At 42.0% G+C, this 22,834-nt stretch overlaps 1 protein-coding gene across 1 annotated transcript in view; it reads right to left on the bottom strand.

Annotated features, from left to right (window-relative positions):
• Positions 1-12,542: 12,542 nt before the first annotated feature.
• The window catches only part of wdr43 (WD repeat domain 43), a 41,326-nt gene continuing 31,034 nt past the window's right edge, over positions 12,543-22,834 (bottom strand). The window contains exons 16-17 of the mRNA XM_064925772.1: positions 14,197-14,252; positions 12,543-13,273 (exon numbers count right to left, since the gene is read on the bottom strand). Coding sequence (XP_064781844.1) covers positions 13,160-13,273; positions 14,197-14,252 — 170 coding nt within the window. The 3' untranslated portion in view covers positions 12,543-13,159. The remainder of the gene's footprint in view (positions 13,274-14,196; positions 14,253-22,834) is intronic.

The raw sequence follows: 22,834 nt of genomic DNA, 5'->3' as shown, positions 1-22,834 counted from the left end.
GTTGTTGTAACGCTCGTCGTGGGTGGAAGAAGAGGAGGACCAATGCGTAGCGTGGTAAGTGTCCATGCTCTTTAATGAAACAACTAAACACTGGGGGAAAAAAAGACAAACGAACAGGCCTGTACTGTGAAGAAAAACACAGAACAGAAAATAATCACCCACACCACACAGGTGGGAAAGGGCTACCTAGTGTGATCCTCAATCAGAGACAACGAACGACACCTGCCTCTGATTAAGAACCATACCAGGCCAAACACAAAACCACAACATAGAAAGAGGAACAGAGACTACCCACCCAACTCACGCCCTGACCATTCTAAAACAAAGACATAACAAAAAGAACTAAGGTCAGATCGTGACAGGACATCAAGTGTACACGTCATTTTGAAACGAGGCATAAGAAAAACTTAAAGGATGAGGCGGACAAGGCTAAAGGGATCAAGAGGGCCGTGTCCAGGTAGGAAAAGCAAACCAGTGTGTTTACAAATCTATCTGCAGTCAAAAATCAAGCTACAGAGGGGAGTTGCAAAGATGCTCAGTGCATTGCTAAACATGGAAAACCATTTACTGATGGGGAATAATATATCGAAGAGGCTTTCCTCAGTAGTTCGCAGGCTTTATTTGATGGATTGCCTAACAAAGACACAATCATCTCAAAGATAAAAGACATGCCTGTGTCTGCCAGAACTGTTGAAAGGCACGTGAACGAGATGGTTGAAAATGTAAAGGAGCAGCAAACTGTAGTTTTAAAAGATGCACCTGTGTTTAGTGTGGCTCTTGATGAGAGTTTTGATGTGAATGACATTCCACATCTGGCAGTTGTTGCAAGATACTGTGACTCAGAGCAGGTACATGAGGAGCTGCTATGTCTAAAACCCAAGCATGGCTCCCAAGTGGCGCAGCGGTCTAACAGGCTGACTACACCGCTCGCGTCGTGTGCGCGAGCGTTGCAAAATAAATTTAGAAATCTATATTATTCAATTATTGCACCCACACTGCTCGCATGCACCAACGAGCGTCTGCGTTGCCAAGGGCTAAATTAGAAGTCAGTTCTGACGCAGATTGCTCTGCAAGTCCTGCCTCTCCCATATCCTCATTGGTTTATAGACGCAGGAACCCACGTGCCATCTCCTCATTAGTTATACCCATGTGGGTGACTGAAAGACGAACGAGGTCAGTGGCGGCAATGTACCTAATTTATGAACGTTGCCAATCGCAATATAAAGTCCAGAGAAGAAAAAGGCTAAAAGGAGGAGAGATGACTAGAAACAATTCAGTTGATCATTTTATGTGTGGATTAATTGTCGGAGTAGAGGACCTTGTGCATTTCAGGCAAAATAACAACTCAATATTTATATCCTAGGACAAATTAGCTAGCAACAGCAAGCTAGCTAGATATATTGCCATAAACTTTTCCCAAATAAATGTAATTGGTTCAGAGTTTGTTTTGTACAGCAGCAGTAGATGTCATGATCGCGTTTGGTGTGGGGGGACAAAATAAATCTATGCACGATGGCGCACACGCGCAGCCGGTTTGAGTTCCGTTTTAGGCACTACATCTCAGTGCTAGACGAGTCACGATTCCAGGCTGTATCACAACTGACCTGATTGGGAGTCCCATAGCGAGGTGCGCAAAAAAATAACTTCTGGATATCAGGACAGCGATCACTCACCTCGGATTAGATGAAGATTTTTTCTACAACAAAGACGACGCACAAGACATTCTCCAAACACCCCACCGGACTGACATCCCCGTTATTTGCAAGAGGAAGCGACGCAGGTACAGAGGACAAAGAGCCAGATGCCTGGTCAAGACCCGGAGAAGGCGACTGGGAATGCTGCCGTTACCGTCAATACTACTCGCTAACGTGCAATCATTGGACAATAAATTAGACGAGGTACGATCACGAATATCCTACCAACGGGACATCAAAACTGTAATATCCTATGTTTCACGGAATCGTGGCTGAATGACGACATGGATATTCAGCTAGCAGGATATACGCTGCACCAGCAAGATAGAACAGCACACTCCGGTAAGACAAGGGGAGCGGTCTGTGCATATTTGTAAACAACAGCTGGTGCACGAAATCTAAGGAAGTCTCTAGATTTTGCTCGCCTGAAGTCGAATATATGTGACAAATTGCAGGCTCTACTTGCCTAGAGAGTTTTCAGCTATACTTTTCGTGTCTATTTATTTACCACCAGAGACAGATGCTGGCACTCAGACCGCACACAGTCAGCTGTATAAGGAATTAAGCAAACAGGAAACCAATCACCCAGAGGCGGTGCTCCTAGTGGCCGGAGACTTTTTTAAACCATTTTATTTTACCCCCTTTTTCTCCCCAATTTTGTGGTATCCAATTGTTATCAGCTACTATCTTGTCTCATCGCTACAACTCCCGTACGGGCTCGGGAGAGAGGTTGAAGGTCATGCGTCCTCCGATACACAACCCAACCAAGCCGCACTGCTTCTTAACACAGCGTGCATTCAACCCGGAAGCCAGCCGCACCAATGTGTCGGAGGAAACACCATGCACCTGGCAACCTTGGTTAGCGTGCACTGTGCCTGGCCCACCACAGGAGTCGCTGGTGCGCGATGAGACAAGGATATCCCTACCGGCCAAACCCTCCCTAACCCGGACGACGCTATGCCAATTGTACGTCGCCTCACGGACCTCCCGGTCGCGGCCGGTTACGACAGAGCCTGTGCGCGAACCCAGAGTCTCTGGTGGCGCAGTTGGCGCTGCTGTACAGCACCCTTAACAACTGCGCCACCCGGGAGGCCCATGGCTGGAGACTTTAATGCAGGGAAACTTAAATCAGTTCTACCAAATTTCTATCAACATGTTAAATGTGCAACCACAAGGGAAAAAATTCTAGATCACCTGTACTCCACACACAGAGACGCGTACAAAGCTCTCCCTCGCCCTCCATTTGGTAAATCCGACCACAACTCTATCCTCCTGATTCCTGCTTACAATATAAATTAAAGCAGGAAGCACCAGTGACTCGGTCTATAAAAAAGTGGTCAGATGAAGCAGATGCTAAACTACAGTACTGTTTTGTTATCACAAACTGGAACATGTTTTGGGATTCTTCCGATGGCATTGAGGAGTACACCACATCAGTCACTGGCTTTATCAATAAGTGCATTGAGGACGTCGTCCCCACAGCGACTGTACGTACATACCCCAACCAGAAGCCATGGATTACAGGCAACATTCGCACTGAGCTATAGTGGGTCAAAAAAGTATTTAGTCAGCCACCAATTGTGCAAGTTCTTCCACTTAAAAAGTTGAGAGAGGTCTGTAATTTTCATTATAGGTACACTTTAACTATGACAGACAAAATTAGAAAAAAATCCAGAAAATCACATTGTAGGATTTTTTTATTAATTTATTTGCAAATTATGGTGGAAAATAAGTATTACTAGAATGGTCCAAACACACCAAAACAGTCGTGAAGAGAGCACAACAAAGCCTATTCCCCCTCAGGAAACTAAAATTTGGCATGGGTCCTGAGATCTTCAAAAAGGTACTACAGCTGCAACATCGAGACCATCCTGACTGGTTCCATCACTGCCTGGTACGGCAATTGCTCGGCCTCTGACCGCAAGGCACTACAGAGGGTAGTGTGTACGGCCCAGTACATCACTGGGGCTAAGCTGCCTGCCAACCAGGACCTCTACACCAGGCGGTGTCAGAGGAAGGCCCTAAAAATTGTCAAAGACCCCAGCCACCCCAGTCATAGACTGTTCTCTCTACTACCACATGGCAAACGGTACTGGAGTGCCAAGTCTAGGACAAAAAGGCTTCTCGACAGTTTTTCCCCCAAGCCATAAGACTCCTGAACAGGTAATCAAATGGCTACCCGGACTAGTTGCATTGTGTGCCCCCCCAAACCCTCTTTTTATGTTGCTGCTACTCCCTGTTTATCATATATGCATAGTCACTTTAACTATACATTCACGTACATACTACCTCAATTGGGCCAACCAACCAGTGCTCCCGCACATTGGCTAACCGGGCTATCTGCATTGTGTCCTGCCACCCACCAACCCCTCTTTTACGCTACTGCTACTCTCTGTTCATCATATATGCATCGTCACTTTAACCATATCTACATGTACATACTATCTCAATCAGCCTGATTAACCGGTGTCTGTATGTAGCCTCACTACTTTTATAGCCTCGCTACTGTATATAGCCTGTCTTTTTACTGTTGTTTTATTTCTTTACTTACCTATTGTTCACCTAATATTTTATTGCACTATTGGTTAGAGACTGAAAGTAAGCATTTCATTGTAAGGTCTACACCTGTTGTATTCGGTGCACTTGACAAATAAACTTTGATTTGATTTGAGCTGACGGTGCCCCCGATATGGTGGGGAAACATAAAGGTTTCGCAAAGTTGTTTGAAGATAAGATTGGCCACCCCATGGTTAAATGTCACTATCATTTGCCAAGAGAATCTGTGTTCCAAGACTAAGCCAGACAACTTCGAGGAGAGCGACTTGGATCTGTCTGTTTCAGTGGATGGGTATCGATGACTTTGAAATGTAGCTGATCGCCTCCATTATCCACGGTTGGGAGAGCCTGTCAGTGAAATTTGACAGTCTGAAGAATGTTGCATGTGCAATGCTTCAACATTTGGATCCACATATCTATGTGAACAGATCTTTTCACACATGAAGTCAATCCTGAGACCCCTCACGCAGCCGGTTGACAACAGACCACTCGGAGGTCTGTGAGCAGCTGTGTCCAAATATAGCCCAGATATTAGGCGGCTCAGCAATGGAAAGCAGGGACAAGGACCTCACTAAATTGGTAAGATGTGATTTTCAATACAAAATTATATAACCTTGTGATGTTCATGCCAGTACATTTCAGTAAGTAGTAATGTGAACGTGTGTGTATATTTGTGTGTTGCAGGGGATTTGGAATAAGACGGGAGACAGGAGACGGAGATTCTCAGCAGCAGATACGGAGATATGGAATGGATAATTAAATAATACTTTCTTCTTGTCTCGGGCTGTTGGTTGGCCTAACAGTCGTCTCAGTCATTTTTTTATTTATTGAACCTTGTATTTTTCAATAAATAATGTTATTTTTTTGATCACATGTTTAATCTATGTTCATGTTTGCATTAGATTGCTATAACAATAGCTCCAGGACATAGATTTCCATTAGTTGCATAACTTGACCTTCATCATATTAAGGTAATTCTTCCTTGTGGGAGAATCAATTAAGCTTACCTTAAATCCCTTACATTATCAGAGTAAATTTGTTTAAGTAATACTATAGATTTGTGCAAGTTGCAAAGGGATCAGTCTATTCGTTTCAAAAATGAAACAACATTGACACCCAGTGGCTGTTGTCGAAAACAACCATCCAAAATGCAACATCTCTGTACTGTGGGCTACCCACTTGCTATTGTATTTGCCCTTGGCCTCTTTGGAAATGGATAGGACCCTTCATCTCAATTTCCGCCTAAAATTACATACCCAAATCTAACTGCCTGTAGCTAAAGACCTGAAGCGAGGACATGCATATTCTTGATACTATTCGAAAGGAAATACTTTGAAGTTTGTGGAGATATGAAATTAATGTAGGAGAATATATAGATCTGGTAAAAGATAAACAAAAAACATGGGGTTTCTATTTGAAATTGTTCCATCATCTTTGAAATGCAAAATGTCATACATTGAGATAGGAAGCTGGGATAGATGTTGTCCACAACAGGGCAGAATGAGAGAATGCGAGAGCTACATAATATTTAGTATGATGTCTCCCAGGTGTCCTTCACGATTTGCCCAAAGGGGCCTCCAAGAGGCCGAATTGGTCAATTGATACATTTTCAAGTACATAACTATAGAGAACATAAAAATGTTTACACACTCCCAGGAATGTCATACATGATGGATCATTAGCTTCCCTTCATAAATGGTACTTTTAGGAGACCCGATCCAATTCTTCCCAACACAGAAGTGAACTATTTAAGATAAGGGCCAAGTTAGCAGCCAACACATATCAAATTTCATAAGTACACACACCACACACAAAATGAAAAAAAAAAAATATTTAGACACTATTTACAATTCAAGTTGATGCCAAGTCCCATAGAAGAAACTTTCTGCTGAGAAGCAGAGGGTAACAACACAAGTAGTGCAGGTGATGGGAGATTTCTTGTGGCACAGATTACATCAACACCTCCCTGCTGTGCTCTTTTGGCCATGAGGCACATTCAGGTCTGCAATTAAGCATTTTAGTCGGAATGGGGTGGGTGTGGAGCCAGAGAAGGCAGCAGGGGTCAGACTCGAGGACCAGTTCCTACGTTTGTATTTTAGGTTATTGTCCCACTGAAAGGTGAATTCACCTCGCAGTGTCTGGTGGAAAGCAGACAACCTGTGCTTCTCGGATTTTGCCTGTGCGTAGCTCCATTACGTTTATTTTTTATCCTGAAAAACTCTCAAGTCCTTAACGATTATAAGCATACACATAACATGATGCAGCCACCATTATGTTTGAAAATATGGAGAGTGGTACTCAGTAATGTGTTGGATTGGATTTGCCCCAAACATAACACTTTGTATTCAGGAAAAAACATGTAATGCTTTGCCCAATTTTCTGCAGTATTACTTCAGTGCCTTGTTGCAAACAGGATGCATGTTTTGTAATACTTATATTATGTACAGGTTTCCTTCTCACTCTGTCAATTAGGTTAGTATTGTGGAGTAACTACAATGTTGTTGATCCATCCTCAGTTCTCCTATCACAGCCATTAAACTGTTTTAAAGTCACATTTGTCCTCATGGTAAAATCCCTTAGTGGTTTCCTTCCTCTCCGGCAACTGAGTTAGGAAGGACGGCTGTATCTTTGTAGTGACTGGGTGTATTGATACATCATCCAAAGTGTAATTAATAACTTCACCATGCTCAAAGGGATATTCAATGTCTGCTTTTATTTTCTTTACCAATAGGGGCCCTTCTTTGCGAGGCATTTGAAAACCTCCATGGTCTTTGTAGTTGAATCTGTGTTTAAAATTCACTGGTTGACTGAGGGACCTTATAGAAAATAATATGTGTGGGGTACAGAGATGAAGTAGTCATTCAAAAATCATGTTAAACACTATTATTACACACAGTGGATCCATTCACTTTATTACGTGACTTAAGAACATTTTTGCTCCTGAGTTTATTTAGGCTTGCCAGAACAAAGGTGTTGAATACTTATTGACTCAAGACATTTAAGGTTTTCATTTTTATTAATTTGTAAACATTTCGAAAAACAATTTCACATTGACATTATGGGGTATTGTGTGTAGGCCAGTGACACAAAAATCTCATGTAAATCCATTTTAAATTCAGGCTGTAACACAAGAAAATGTGAAAAAAGTCAAAGTGTGTGAATGCTTTTTGAAGGCACTGTAAGTCAATACAGTGAAAACACACAATTATTAAATACATTGCTATATGGGCCTGAGGGTTGCCTTGCATTTAAGGTCACCACCCTCGGCAAATATACAATGTAAGTACACATCATAAAAAGCAAGTCCACCAGCTGAGCAAGTGGGGAATTTAATCCCTGAGCAATGAGACGTCATGGTGTCACGCCCTGACCATAGAGAGCCCTCGGGGTTCTCTATGGTGTTTTAGGTCAGGGCATGACTAGGGGGTTTCTAGGTATTATATTTCTATGTTGGTGTGTGTGTGTGTGTGTATGGTTCCCAATTGGAGGCAGCTGATGATCGTTACCTCTAATTGGGGATCATTCCAAATGTGTCCCTTTTCCCACCTGCGATGTGCGCTACGTATTTCACGAGCGTTATGTCGCTGTTGTTTTGGAATTTTCACAATCACTAAAATGTGGAACTCTACTCACGCTGCGCCTTAGTCTAATCATTCATACGACGGTCGTAATACATGGGCAACACACCCATGCTGGGAAAGACTGTACTGTGCATCCAAACAATAACATCCAGGAATTCGTGGAAAACAAGAACTACATGGACATTTTTATTTTTTAAGCATATTTTAAAAAGTCCCACCATCGCATATGTAGACATTTTTTTCTGGAAGTTTGCTCATGAGTTCCCAATGTAGGTTTCCTGTGCACATTAGCCCGCTATGCCAAACTAAGCATTACCTTTCGGATTCAATGTAATTGTTCAGCTCTTAGGCATACAAAGTTACTCATCACACAAGCATGGTAACTGATTACCACCTTGTTACACTTCATTCCCCTTTGACCTCTTCACACTCATCCTCGCAGAAACCCATTAAGGTCAAGGCAACAATGTGACCAACCTCTGTTACACTAATAACTTTACCTGGAAAGCGGTTTCACAGCAATCTGAGCATGTAATGGGGTGTAGGTAGAATGCTAATTGTGTTCTGTTTACCCAAAGTCAAGACACTGTACAAAGATTACATTTAGCACACTCAGTCCATACAGTAGAAAAATCAATGGTGAACAACATCCACAGGATATTAAGACAATAGGTTAACACCCCCAACAATGTAAAACACCCCCAAGATAGTAACACAGTAGGCCTATTTCAATGGTCAACACCCAAGATATTAAGATAACAGGCCTATATCAATGGTCAACATCCCCAAGATATTAAGATAACAGGCCTATATTAAATGGTCAACACCCCCAAGATATTAAGACAGTAGGCCTATATCAATTGTCAACACCCCCAAGATATTAAGATAACAGGCCGATATTAATGGTCAACATCCCCAAGATATTAAGATAGCAGGCCTATATCAATGGTCAACACCCCCATTAATTAAGACAGTAGTCCTATATCAATGGTCAACACCCCAAGATATTACAAAAGTAGGCTTATATCAATGGTCAACATCCCCAATATATTAAGACAGTAGGCCTATATCAATGGTCAACATCCCACAGATATTAAGACAGTAGGCCTATATCAATGGTCAACATCCCCAAGATATTAAGACAGTAGGCCTATATGAATGGTCAACATCCCCAAGATATTAAGACAGTAGGCCTATATCAATGGTCAACATCCCACAGATATTAAGACAGCAGGCCTATGTCAATGGTCAACACCCCAAATATATTAAAACAGTAGGCCTATATCAATGGTCAACACCCCCAATATACACTGCTCAAAAAAATAAAGGGACTACTAAAATAACACATCATAGATCTGAATGAATGAAATATTCTTATTAAATACTTTTTTCTTTGCATAGTTGAATGTGCTGACAACAAAATCACACAAAAATTATCAATGGAAATCAAATTTATCAACCCATGGAGGTCTGGATTTGGAGTCACACTCAAAATTAAAGTGGAAAACCACAATACAGGCTGATCCAACTTTGATGTAATGTCCTTAAAACAAGTCAAAATGAGGCTCAGTAGTGTGTGTGGCCTCCACGTGCCTGTATGACCTCCCTACAACGCCTGGGCATGCTCCTGATGAGGTGGCGGATGGTCTCCTGAGGGATCTCCTCCCAGACCTGGACTAAAGCATCCGCCAACTCCTGGACAGTCTGTTGGTGGATGGAGCGAGACATGATGTCCCAGATGTGCTCAATTGGATTCAGGTCTGGGGAACGGGCGGGCCAGTCCATAGCATCAATGCCTTCCTCTTGCAGGAACTGCCGACAACACTCCAGTACATGAGGTCTAGCATTGTCTTGCATTAGGAGGAACCCAGGGCCAACCGCACCAGCATATGGTCTCACAAGGGGTCTGAGGATCTCATCTCGGTACCTACTGGCAGTCAGGCTACCTCTGGCGAGCACATGGAGGGCTGTGCGGCCCCCCAAAGAAATGCCACCCCACACCATGACTGACCCACCACCAAACCGGTTATGCTGGAGGCTGTTGCAGGCAGCAGAACGTTCTCCACGGCGTCTCCAGACTCTGTCACGTGCTCAATGTGAACCTGCTTTCATCTGTGAAGAGCACAGGGCGCCAGTGGCGAATTTGCCAATCTTGGTGTTCTCTGGCAAATGCCAAACGTGCTGTAAGCACAACCCCCACCTGTGGACGTCGGGCCCTCATACCACCCTCATGGAGTCTGTTTCTGACCGTTTGAGCAGACACATGCACATTTGTGGCTGCTGGAGGTCATTTTGCAGGGCTCTAGCAGTGCTCCTCCTTGCACAAAGGCGGAGGTAGCGGTCCCGCTGTTGGGTGGTTGCCCTCCTACGGCCTCCTGATGTACTGGCCTGTCTCCTGGTAGCGCCTCCATGCTCTGGACACTACGCTGACAGACACAGCAAACCTTTTGCCACAGCTTGCAATGATGTACCATCCTGGATGAGCTGCACTCCCTGGGCCACTTGTGTGGGTTGTAGACTGTCTCATGCTACCACTAGAGTGAAAGCACCGCCAGCATTCAAAAGTGACCAAAACATCAGCCAGGTAGCATTGGAACTGAGAAGTGGTCTGTGGTCACCACCTGCAGAACCACTCCTTTATTGGGGGTGTCTTGCTAATTGCCTATAATTTCCAACTGTTGTCTACTCCATTTGCACAACAGCATGTGAAATGTATTGTCAATCAGTGTTGCTTCCTAAGTGGACAGTTTGATTTCACAGAAGTGTGATTGACTTGGAGTTACATTGTGTTGTTTAAGTGTTCCCTTTATTTTTTTGAGCAGTGTATATACTCATTATAAAGGTTTAATATTGTTCCAGTCTTTTCTAATCTCTGCCTCTTATAACAACAATGTGAGAAATCTGTGACTGAGACAGAACTCTGCAGGGGAGTGCAAGAGAAGAGTCAGACATTCCACTATAATTCAACTTGACGAGTGGACATTTACTGCTGAGCTTTTAGATAACACAAACTCTTGTTTATATAGCTGTGTAGGCATGGGTTTGGTCTCATGAGTAGAAGGTAATGATGTAGGCAGTGACATCACTAAGATATGACTGTAGGAATAATAAAACTCAAACCTTTTTCTAGTTCTTTTTGTCAACTTGTGTCTGCAATTGCATTAAAGGTTGAATGACTTAATTAAAAGATAGTCTGAATGGTAATTCCACCAGTGAGCCAATGATTGACCAGGAACAATATCCTGCCAGGTTGGCTCTGTCCGAAGGTATTTTCGAAAGGGGCCAGAGTCCCCATCCCGTTTTCGACCTGCTCTTGATTTGGATACTAGTTTACTTGAGGGAAATGAGACAGTGTGAATGTTAAACTAAATCAAGGAACAGTCAGTCAGTTTATTCAAGTATACTAGCATCCAAAACAGCACTGTTAAAAAATATATTTAAAAAAGTGCCCTTTGATCACGTTCCCTGCATTTAGACAGCCACAATTTAACCAGCCATTTATACACCTAAATCGAGCCAAGTTCACATCGCTTTTCTCCAGTCCCCAATCCATCTATGATTAAAAAGCAGTGGTCACTGACTGCCAAGCCCCCCCCCCCCAAAAAAAGCATTGCACAAAAGGAATTAACCTGTTGAAACTCTACAGGCGCAATTTCATTTTTGGATGAAAAACGTTCCCGTTTTAAACAAGATATTTTGTCACAAAAAGATGCTCGACTATGCATATAATTGATAGCTTTCGAAAGAAAACACTCTGACGTGTCCAGAACTGCAAAGATATTTTCAGTGCGTGCCCTAGAACGTGAGCTTCAGGCAAAACCAAGATGAGACGGCATCCAGGAAATGAGCAGGATTTTTGAGGCTCTGTTTTCCATTGTCTCCTGATATGGCTGTGAATGCGAGAGGAGTAAGTCTGCCCTTTCTGTCGTTTCCCCAAGGTGTCTGCAGCATTGTGACGTATTTGTAGGCATATCATTGGAAGATTGACCATAAGAGACCACATTTACCAGGTGTCCGCCCGGTGTCCTGCGCCGAAATTGGTGCGCAAAAGTCAGCTGCAAGTATTTTTCCACAGAATTCAGAGGAGAATGCAGGCTTCCACGAACGATATATCAATGAAGGGATATGTGAAAAAACACCTTGAGGATTGATTCCAAACAACGTTTGCCATGTTTCGGTCGATATTATGGAGTTAATTCGGAAAAAGTTTGACGTTGTAGGTGACAATTTTCGGTTAGTTTCGGTAGCCAAATGCGATGTACAAAACGGAACGATTTCTCCTACACACAGACGCTTTCAGGAAAAACTGCGCATTTGGTATGTAACTGAGAGTCTCCTCATTGAAAACATCCGAAGCTCTTCAAAGGTAAATTATTTTATTTATTTGGTTATCTGGTTTGTGAAAATGTTGCGTGCTAAATGCTACTCAAAATGCTAAGCTAGCTTAGCATACTCTTACACAAATTAGTCAATTGCTATGGTTCAAAAGCATATTTTGAAAATCTGAGATGACAGTGTTGTTAAGAAAAGGCTAAGCTTGAGAGCAGGCGCATTATTTTCATTTTATTTGCGATTTTCAGAAATCGTTAACGTTGCGTTATGCTAATGAGCCTGAGGCTTTAGTCACGACCCCGGATCCGGGATGGGGAGTTTCAACAGGTTAAAGGACACCAAAATCAGATTCAGAAAATACAACAAAGGTTCAGTTGGAGACTTTACAGAAGAATATTTAATACCAAGAAACCTGGGGGAGGGGTGGGTAGCTCAGGAAAGAGGGGGACTCAAACACTACTGTTCATACTGATTTACATTGAGTGGGGACATGCCCCATTAGTCATGGTTACATCCCAAATGGCACCCTAAATAGTTAAATACTTAGAACAAGGGCGCATACCGAGCTACTTTTGACCAGTCCTATGCAGGAAATATGCAGCCCATGTCTGGCAACAAGCCCACCTTCTCTGGAACAAGCAGTGCGGACGATGGTCACAAACACATGGTTTATACCCAGAACCACAGATCAAGTGGAAAAAAGGCGGCGATTGGGGGAGAAGCATGGCGCTTGAGCCTCGTCCAGCTTCAAAATAATGGGGCTTTCAGGTTGGTAGTGGGGTGGGTATTTAACACCACCTCCATAGTGGAGGTCCCTGGTTGTGGCACAATGGTGGCCTCACTCACCGCCATATACCAACCACTGCCTGCCCATTTTTTTCTATAAAACCATTTTGTTCTGATAAGAAAATCAAAAGGATAAAAATAAATGAAAGTACATATAAATCTTTCAGGTCCATTTGTAGTTTATTTTGTTAAATTGGTTTCCTTTGCTTGTCACTCCTCCTCGCTCTCGTTCCCCGGTTCGATGTCGGAATCGCCAGTCACTTTGGATTCCATCCTCATGCCTTCCTCAGCCTTGTCTTCCATAGTCTCATCCTCCTCCCAGTTCTGCACAGAAACGCACAATACAGTGAGACGCTTCACTCTTCATCATACGTCAACCTTCCAATAAACACAATGTCAGTGAGAATGTGTTGGTTCAAGAGCAAAAGTGCACTTTACGACACCTCATTGTATAATCTGTATTGTATTCCTTTCCACCCAAACACAGCACTAGTTCTATGGACCCATAGGGGTGCACGCTATATTGTTTTTTTACCAACTGTTTCCAACTTAATCAAAGGCTTGGTGAAGTTGAATCGAGGTTTAGTGTAAGGGTTATATTGATGATTCCCCTTGCCACTTTATTGTTGAGCCAAATGGGTTTTTGGTTTTAGTTTAGTCTTGCCTTCACCTACTCAACATGGCATCTTATTGGCTGGTTTGCGTAGTTTGCTTACGAGGGAGGATGTTTCAGTTAGAATCATCCCAGTGAACAAGCACCAAACCAGCGGTAAGTTGTTGGTTGCAAAGCACTGTACGTCAAGTGATTTTTATACTCCCAAGTGATGATTTAATGTACAATCTATATCAATTTGTTTGTAAATGTTATTTGAACATCACACATAAGATGCAGCATTTGTGAATATTTGTGCATTTTGTTGTAGAGAAGTCCCACTAATACTAGCAAGCAACTTACCGCGTCTGGGGGGGCTTCGTATATTTTGTACAGTGCGTGAGTGCAAAGTTGGACGTGCAACTTTGTGCTGTACCTATCAGAATAAATCTCCATGACTGGTGCCACAAGTTGGAGTTGGTGTCTATGATTGATTGTATACAAGAGTACCGTTACATTAGTGCTAGGGTAAAAAAACAAAACATGCACCCATTTGGGATTGGGAAACCCCTTCCTATTTACTTGATAAAGCATTTAACAATACATCTGTATTCCATCCTACCCACAGCCCCTTTGTGTCATCTTAACCACCTACATCAGAATCCTCATCTGGAAGACCTTCGTCACCTGAAGCATTGTCATCAGAGGACTCTAAAGTGGAGGAGACAAAACTGGTCAGTCAAAGCCACAGTCCAGACACTTTGCAGAACCACTACACATATTTTTACATTGAAATTAATCATATTTTTGTTCAAAGACATTACTGAGTTCTGTAACTTCAAAAGAAAATCAGTCATTAAAAAACAACATTAGGCTCTAATCTATGGATCTCCTGACTGGGCAGGGGTGCAGCCATGGGTGGGCATAAGCCCGCCCACTTGACAGCCAGGCCTAACCAATCAGAATGAGATTATCCCCAACAAAAAATGGCTTTATTACAGACAGAAATACCCCCCCAATCTCAGATGACCATGCAGGTAAAGAAGCTGTGGCGAGTCCAGTTGGAGGTACTGACAATTCTAAAATGTTGGTAGCGAAATGAACAATCAATTCTGGCAACAGCTCTTTTGGACATTCTTGCAGTCAGCATGACAATTGCACATGCCCTCAACTTGAGACACCTGTGGTGAAAAATTCCACACAAGGTGCACCTGTGTAATGTTCATGCTGTTTAAATCAGCTTCTTGATTTGTAACACCTGTCAGGTGGAACGATTATCTTGGCAAAGGAGAAATGCTCACTATCAGGATGTAAACAAATTTGTGCACAAAATGAAATAAACTGTATGGAAAACTGCTGGGATTTTTTTTGCTCTTAAAACATGGGACCAACACTTTACATGTTGCATTTCAATTTGTGTATATTGATTAGTCAGAACAGAGAAAGACCGCCAGAGAGAGACCGAGAACACATACTGAAAGAGGGAAAATAAGTCACGCGAGGAGAATAAACTGTTGAACACAGCCCTGTGTTAAAGTGCACACATCCCTTCTCGAATGCTGTTGAGGAAACATCCTTATTTGCATTTGAATTCTTAAAAGAAAACGCAGCTGTGACACACGGAGGTCTTGACTGATTGCTTGAAGTAATTCGTAATTCGAAAGCAAATGCATACAGTAAGTCAGCTGTATTGTGTAGAGTAGCAGTATTTATACAGTTATCACTGTTCATGGTAAAGAGAAATACAGAGGGAGGACAGTGTGTGTGGCGGACAAGTTCAGGGTTTGTTTGACAGCTAAGCAGAGCATTGTGTTTGAATACAGAACGGATGTATTATTTGGACTCCTACATAACCACAAATGGAGAGGTGCAGCTGCAAACACCGAACCCTCTGGAGACTTAAACAGAAGGGCCACCGTGAGGGTGTAATCCTTTAGGGCGTCTTCAAAGTAATTCTGCATGATCAGATTTAGAATTTGATAAATTGGAGGTACATGTGACCAAGGAAATAAAGTGACAAGTTAAAAAGGACAGGAACGCCCATACAGCATCTGCGTTAGGGTTGTCACGACTAAAAATCTTGGTCGATCGAACGTCGACTGTTCTTTTGACCAATACATTTTTAAATGGTATATGTTTCCATATATACACACACACACCTATGTATTTTAATAAATTCAACGACATGAGTTGAGCTTGTCTGATGCTTTAAGCTTACGGTTTAGTGAATAAAATGCCTCGAGGGCACCAGAGGTCTAGATGAACAGAAAATGTACAAAAATAAATACATAAAGTAAACTTGACCTGAGTAAATCACCTCCTGGTCCTGCTGGTTTTAGCAGATTCTGCCATGCCTCTCCTGAAGATGCAGCTACACGAGGAGTCTGCTACCTTTCATGTGGAATGTCAATTTACCTTACAATTTTTACCAATCTGCATGGCAGTTATGGTTCTTATATGCACATTTGTGAAAGTGATATTTAATTTATAGTAACCTCTTCTCAAAATCATTGTCATGTGGTTACATCACAACTCTATCCAAAATTAAATAAATAAAGTTCATTCTATTGACACGGCCAGCCATGTAAAAAATAGCCTACATAAAGCCAACAAATAAAAACATCACAGCGGGCCTGTAGAAAATATCCTGATAAAAACACATGTGCTAAACATGACATGCCTGCAACATTGTATAAAATAGTCAGGGACCTCAGGAGTTGTCCGAGCCAGTGAGCTTGGGACAAACAGCTGTAGGATATTTGCTTAGGGATAAGCAGCAAGGCTTGACATGGGCAGGAGCTTACCGGCGCGCAGAGTACCAGCACCTCAAATGTTCCACTACTTGAACTCCTGTTCCTCTTGTAGAATGTTACCTCAAAAGTATTGTGGAGCGCTTGCAACTACAGTGCATTCTAAAAGTATTCAGACCACTTCACTCTTTGCAGTTACATTACAGCCTTATTCTAAGATACATAGTTTGTCTAATATACATACAATACCACAATGACGAAGCAAAAACAGATTTAGACATTTTATCAAATGTATAATTTATTAAACTGACATATCACCTTTAAATAAGTATACAGACCCTTCACTCAGTACTTTGTTAACCTTGTGTCGAGGGGGCAGTATTTTCATTTTTGGAAATCCCATAGTAAAATGGGATATTTTGTCGGGACAAGATGCTAGAATATGCATATAATTGACAATTTAGGATAGAAAACTCTAAAGTTTACAAAACTGCATAAATATTGTCTGAGTATAACAGAAAAGCCTGAGAAATCCAATCCGGAAGTGCCTCATGTTTTGAAGGCGCTGCGTTCCAATGTGTCCCTATTGAGCAGTGAATGGGCTATCAACCAGATTACTCTTTCTCCGTATTCCCGAAGGTGTCTACAGCATTGTGACGTAGTTGATTTTTGATTCATTGTGACGTAGGCGATTTCTCTTCCAAACGTGAAGAGCAAACAGAGCTATTTTGCCTACAAAAATAATATTTTTGGAAAAAAGGAACATTGGCTATCTAACTGGGAGTCTCGTGAGTGAAAACATCCGAAGCTCAAAGATAAACGATTTAATTTGATTGCTTTTCTGATTTCCGTGACCAAGTTACCTGCTGCTAGCTGGACAAAATGCTATGCTAGGTTATCGATAAACTTACACAAATGCTTGTATAGCTTTGGCTGAAAAGCATATTGACAATCTGAGATGACAGGGTGATTAACACAAGGCTAAGCTGCGTCTCAATATATTTCACTTGTGATTTTCATTAATAGGAATATTTTCTAGTAATATTTGTGTCTGTTGCGTTATGCTAATTAGTGTCATATACAACGGTCCCGTTCACGGGATGGGGTGTCACTAGAGGTTAAAGCACCTTTGGCAGCGATTACAGCCTTGCGTCATCTTGACTATGACCCAAGCTTGGCACACCTGTATTTGGGGAGTTTATCCCATTCTCTGCAGATCCTCTCAAGCTCTGTCAGGTTGGATGGGGAGCGTTGCTGCGCAGTTATTTTCAGGTCTTTCCAGAGATGTTCGATCGGGTTCAAGTCCTGGCTCTGGCTGGGCCATTGAAGGACATTCAGGGGCTTGTCCCAAAGCCACTTCTGTATTGTCTTGGTTGGGTGCTTAGGGCCATGGCCCTGTTGGAAGGTAAACCTTCGTCCCAATCTGAGGTCCTGAGCGCTCTGGAGCAGGTTTTCATTAAGGATCTCTGTACTTTGCTCCGTTCATCTTTCCCTCGATCCTGACTAGTCTCCCAGTCCCTGCCATTGGAAAACTCCACAGCATGCTGCTGCCACAACCATGCCAGGTATCCTCCAGATGTGACGCTTGGCATTCATATTGTCTGAGTCCTTTAGGTGCCTTTTGGCTAACTCAACCCGGGCTGTCATGTGACTCATTAAAAGTGCCTTCCGTCTGGCCACAACCATAAAGGCCTGATTGGAGAACCTTCCAGAAGAACGATGATTGAGTACACTCATTGGGGACCTTCGTTGAGTGTGCAGCTGAACACTATGCTGGAAACTTATTTTTGACTTAAACATAACACCAAACTTGTTTTTGTATGGATTCCGTGACGTGATTAGCTGTTAAAACACTAGGACCTCCATTTCTCATCCCAGAATCCCGCTTAACTGACTGGTTAACAGAGCCGCTAACCTAGCTGAACTGCTAGCCATCAAGTTACCCAAGTTAGCCAGATGTTTTACAACGGAGCACTCCGTCTGGAGAAGTAACTGAACAGTTCCACCGCTGTAACTACTACACTTTATTTAGGGACTTAAGAGCCCCAATGCAGCAATTGTTTGCCTGCCAATGATTACAAGCTTGTGGCTTCCTTGATCACGCAGGTTGCCAGCCTATGTAAGAAAGTTGGAAAACGCAGAGTGGAACAGTTGCTTTCTACGCTGGTGGCTGGATGGCGTTAGTGCATTATAAGGCTGTGTTTGTGACATTTACTTTGTCAATGACCCAAGTCCAGCTCAGCGCTACCATTGCAAAGCCAATGCTTTAGCACATGTACATAGGACAAAGTAACCTAATTTATGCCCCTCTAACAACGCCCTGAATGCCTACAGCTATTGCACGCAGCAATCACACTCCTATGAACCATATTTATGCTGTTAGCACTGAGCCTTAGTAGGAAGTCCAGTGTGCTGCTCACCCAACACTAACATAAAAATAACATGAGAATATCTACTTCTGCTAAGCTTTCCAGTAAAGAAATGAACACAAGCAAGCATCCCAGAAGTGCTCAAAATAACCCACGTTAACACAAGGTTCATGAAATTATTAATGTGCTAGTAGCAGATCATTCATTTGACTACCTCCGAAACGCAATTAGACAAAACCTTTGATGATAGTGGTAGCAATACAAGGTTATAACACTTACAGAAGACAAACACAAGTGGAGGTGTTGCGGTTAATATTCAGAACCACATTCCTAGAAGGCTTAGAGAGGACTTCATGTTAAGTACTGTTGTAGTAACACAGCTACAGGTTAATCTGCCGCACATAAAGCCCCTTCTTGTGAGACGCTACTATAGACCACCAAGTGCCAACAGTCAGTATCCGAATAACGTGAAATTCTTGATAAATGAATGTGATAGACATTTTCTGGGTGACTTAAATACTGACGGGCTTTCATCAAGCTTCCCACTCATAAAGCTTCAAACTAACTAGTGGCTACAACCTACTAGGGTTGTTAAACAGCACAGGAATGAAAACAAGTGTTAAATCACATCTTTACTAATGCTGCAGAAATGTTCTGGAAAGCAGTATCCACATCCATCGGATGTAGTGATCACAATATTAGTATCATATCTAGGAAAACCAAAGATCCGAAGGCTGGACCTAACGGTGTATAAGATGTCACACAATAAGTTATGTAGTCATTGCTACGTTGTTGAAAAAAATATCTCTTGGTCCATGGGAAGGGGAGCAAACAGACGCTGCACATTTCTGAAATGGCTTAACCCAGTTAATAAGCATGGGCCCATTAAGAAAATGACTCAATACCCTGTGGACTGATGAGGAATTAAACAAATAAAATGGTATGGTTGAGAGGGATGAGGCAAAGGGAATGGCAAATTAGTCTGGATGTATAACCAATTGGCAAATGTATTACAAATTGAAAAATCATGATTAAACTGAATAAAAACACTGAAACAAACATAGTAAATGGCTTTGGAGCACCTACAATGAAATTTAGGGAATAAAGGCAAACTGTATGAAAAATGTATGATAAAAAACATGGCTTTACATTCCCTGCTATATTGTGGATAGAGTGATCTGTCTTACACGGTTCTTTAATGGAAGACCCTCCAACCCAGTCCAGGTAGAATGAGGAATTCCCCAGGGAAGCTTTCTTTGCCCCTTAACTCAATCTCTACTAACATACCACTGGCTTTGAGTAAAGTCAGTGTATATGTATGCGGATGACAACACGTCAGCTACTAGTGACTGAAACACTCAGAGCTGCAATTAGTTTCAGAATGGGTGGCAAGGAATAAATTAGACCTAAATAATTCATAAACTAAGAGCATTGTATTTGGGACAAATCCTTCACTAAACCTAGTAATAAATAAATGTGGAAATTGAGCAAACAGGTGACTAAACTGCTTGGAGTACCCGGTATTGTGAATGTGCCATGGTCAAAACATTGATACCACAGCAGCTAAGAGGGCGAGAAGCATGTCCATAATAAAGCCCTACTCCTTTCTTAACAGCACTATCAACAAGGTAGGGCCAAGCGGCTCTAGTTGTGTCTCACCTGGGCTACTGTTCAGTCATGGGGTCAGGTGCCACAAAAAAGGAATTTAGACAATTGCAAATGGTTCAGAACAGCACATCTAGCCCTTGGATGTACACAGAGATTTAACAATAATATGCATGTGAATCTCTGTCTCCAAGTGGAGGAGAGAGACTTAATCACGACTTGTATTTGTGTCCGTTTAAACGAATAGCAGAGAGCTCAGGCATCCATGCACACCCCACCAGAGGTCTCTTCACAGTCCCAAAGTCCAGAACAGACTGAGGTGCACAGTACTACATGGCAGCCTATTCCACATCAGGTAACTGATGCAAGCAGTAGAATCAGATTGTTCAATGAGGTGTATTTTTTAGTATATTTTTAAACAGAGGGGATTGTGAAGCAAAAGAAACCTAGGCACTCATGATTTCATATGCACTACACACGAATTTTGTCATGTATATAAGTCATAGTGGAGTAGGGGCACACACTGTGCGTTGTTAATGTATTGAAGAGTAGGGACTGCCTTGGCAGCAGCTAATGGGGATCCATAAACACAATACAGCAGAGAATTCATTTCAAGCTATTTTACACATTTTGCCATGGGGTGGAGAAAAATGTAAGAAATGTTTTATAATATCCGAGTGAGAGTGACTAACAAAGTCAACGGGGGACCCCAGCCGGTAATTTGATCTGGATAACAAGTTTAGATGCCAAGTTAGTTTACCAGATATCTAAAAAAATAATGTTAGCTGACATGGGATAATTGACTGGCAATCAGCGAGACATGAGGAAAAACTGCTGATGCACAAACTAAAATTTCAAAATGGAATGTGTAATGTACTATTCTAATTAGCAACAAAAAGTAAATTGAAACTGATTGACATCCTAAATATACAGTACCAGTCAAACGATGACACCTACTCGTTCCAGGACTCTTTATTTGTATTATTTTCTACATTGTAGAATGAAATAACATATGGAATTGTAGTAACCAAAAAAGTGATGCATTTTATTTTGGAAATTCTCAAAGTAGCCACCCTTTTGCCTTGAAAGCTTTGCACACTCTCGGTATTCACCTATCCCTTTCCTTCTTAGTCAAATAGCCATAACACAGCCTGAAGGTGTTTTGGGTCATTGTCCCGTGAAAAGAAAAAAGATTGCGAAACTATGCGCAAACCAGAACTATGCGCAAACCAGACCCGATGGCGTATCGCAGACTTGAATTGTACTAAAAAAAAAAAAAAAAAAAAAAGTAATATATATATATATAAAAAAATCCCTGACTGTATCCCCAGAAAGCACCCCTAAACAAATCACACCTCCATGCTTCAGTGGAAACCACACATGCAGAGATCAACTGCTCACCTACTCTGCATCTCACAAAGACACGGCAGTTGGAAACAAATATCTCAAATGGACTCAAACAAAAAGGAGTTTTCCACTGGTCTAATGTCCATTGCTTGTGCTTCTTTTTGCGACTGCACTCAAACTGTCAAAAGTTCTTGACATTTTACAGATTGACCTTATCAGTTTAAAGTAAGAGTAATTTGCTCGTTTGAGCTTTTCTTGCCATAATATGGACTGTCTTTTACCAAATAGTGCCATCTTCTGTATACCAACCCTACCTTGTCACAACACAACTGATTGGCTGAAACACGGTAGGGAGGAAAGAAATTTCACAAATATAGTTTTAAACTCTGGGGTGTGGGACGCAATTTCAGAATACAAGCCTGAAACAATATCTAAAGACTTTTGGCATCTAGTGGAAGCAATAGGAAGTGCAATTAGAGTCCTAAGTCATGGGATACTGTATAGGCAGTCAGTGGAAAACTACATTTAAAAAAAATCCCACTTCCTGGATGGATTTCTCTCAGGTTCTCACCTGCCATATCAGTTCTGTTACTCAGACATTATTTTAACAGTTTTGGAAACATGTTGGTCACGTTATTCATGGAAACATGCATTTAGATCTAGAGTTTGTTTTGAATCATGTACAGTAAGCAAATTTGTCAGCAGATTGTGTTAACTGTAGCATATAGCCTCCCTGTGCTTTGTTTCAACTCGCATATTTTGCCTAGTGGCGCGTGCTGTTGAGTTTGCCACGAGGCAAATGTAACCAGTCACACCATTTTAAAACCGCAGAAGAAAAAAGGTACAATTTGTCTTAACGTTACTTTATACTATTAAGGTTGTAACTATTCACCGATAAGCATGTCCCAGGTTCAAATGTTAAAGATGAGTGCACCGGTCAGCGGGAGCGAAAACCCATACAAAAAGGTAACGATACAATTTTACTGAACTTTTAATCCAAAAAAACCCCAAACCTTACCTGTTGTGAAAATTGATGAGCCCTCTCATTCAGTTCAGTAGCCTTACAAACTATCAAGCATGTAACTGCGTATTACTGTGCCCCCAGTGCGGGAGACAGCTGCTCAGGGGTAGCCAAGTCATGCTCAAATAGGCTATTCATACTTCCACATGGCACAGTCGGCATTCACACCTTCGTAAAATGGCTTTTGCAATGCCGACCATA

Source organism: Oncorhynchus masou, chromosome 2, assembly GCF_036934945.1.
Source record: "Oncorhynchus masou masou isolate Uvic2021 chromosome 2, UVic_Omas_1.1, whole genome shotgun sequence".
In the NCBI taxonomy this organism is placed as follows: Eukaryota; Metazoa; Chordata; class Actinopteri; order Salmoniformes; family Salmonidae; genus Oncorhynchus; species Oncorhynchus masou.
Note: the sequence above shows the minus strand (reverse complement) of the source record. Positions and strands in the feature narration are given on the sequence as shown.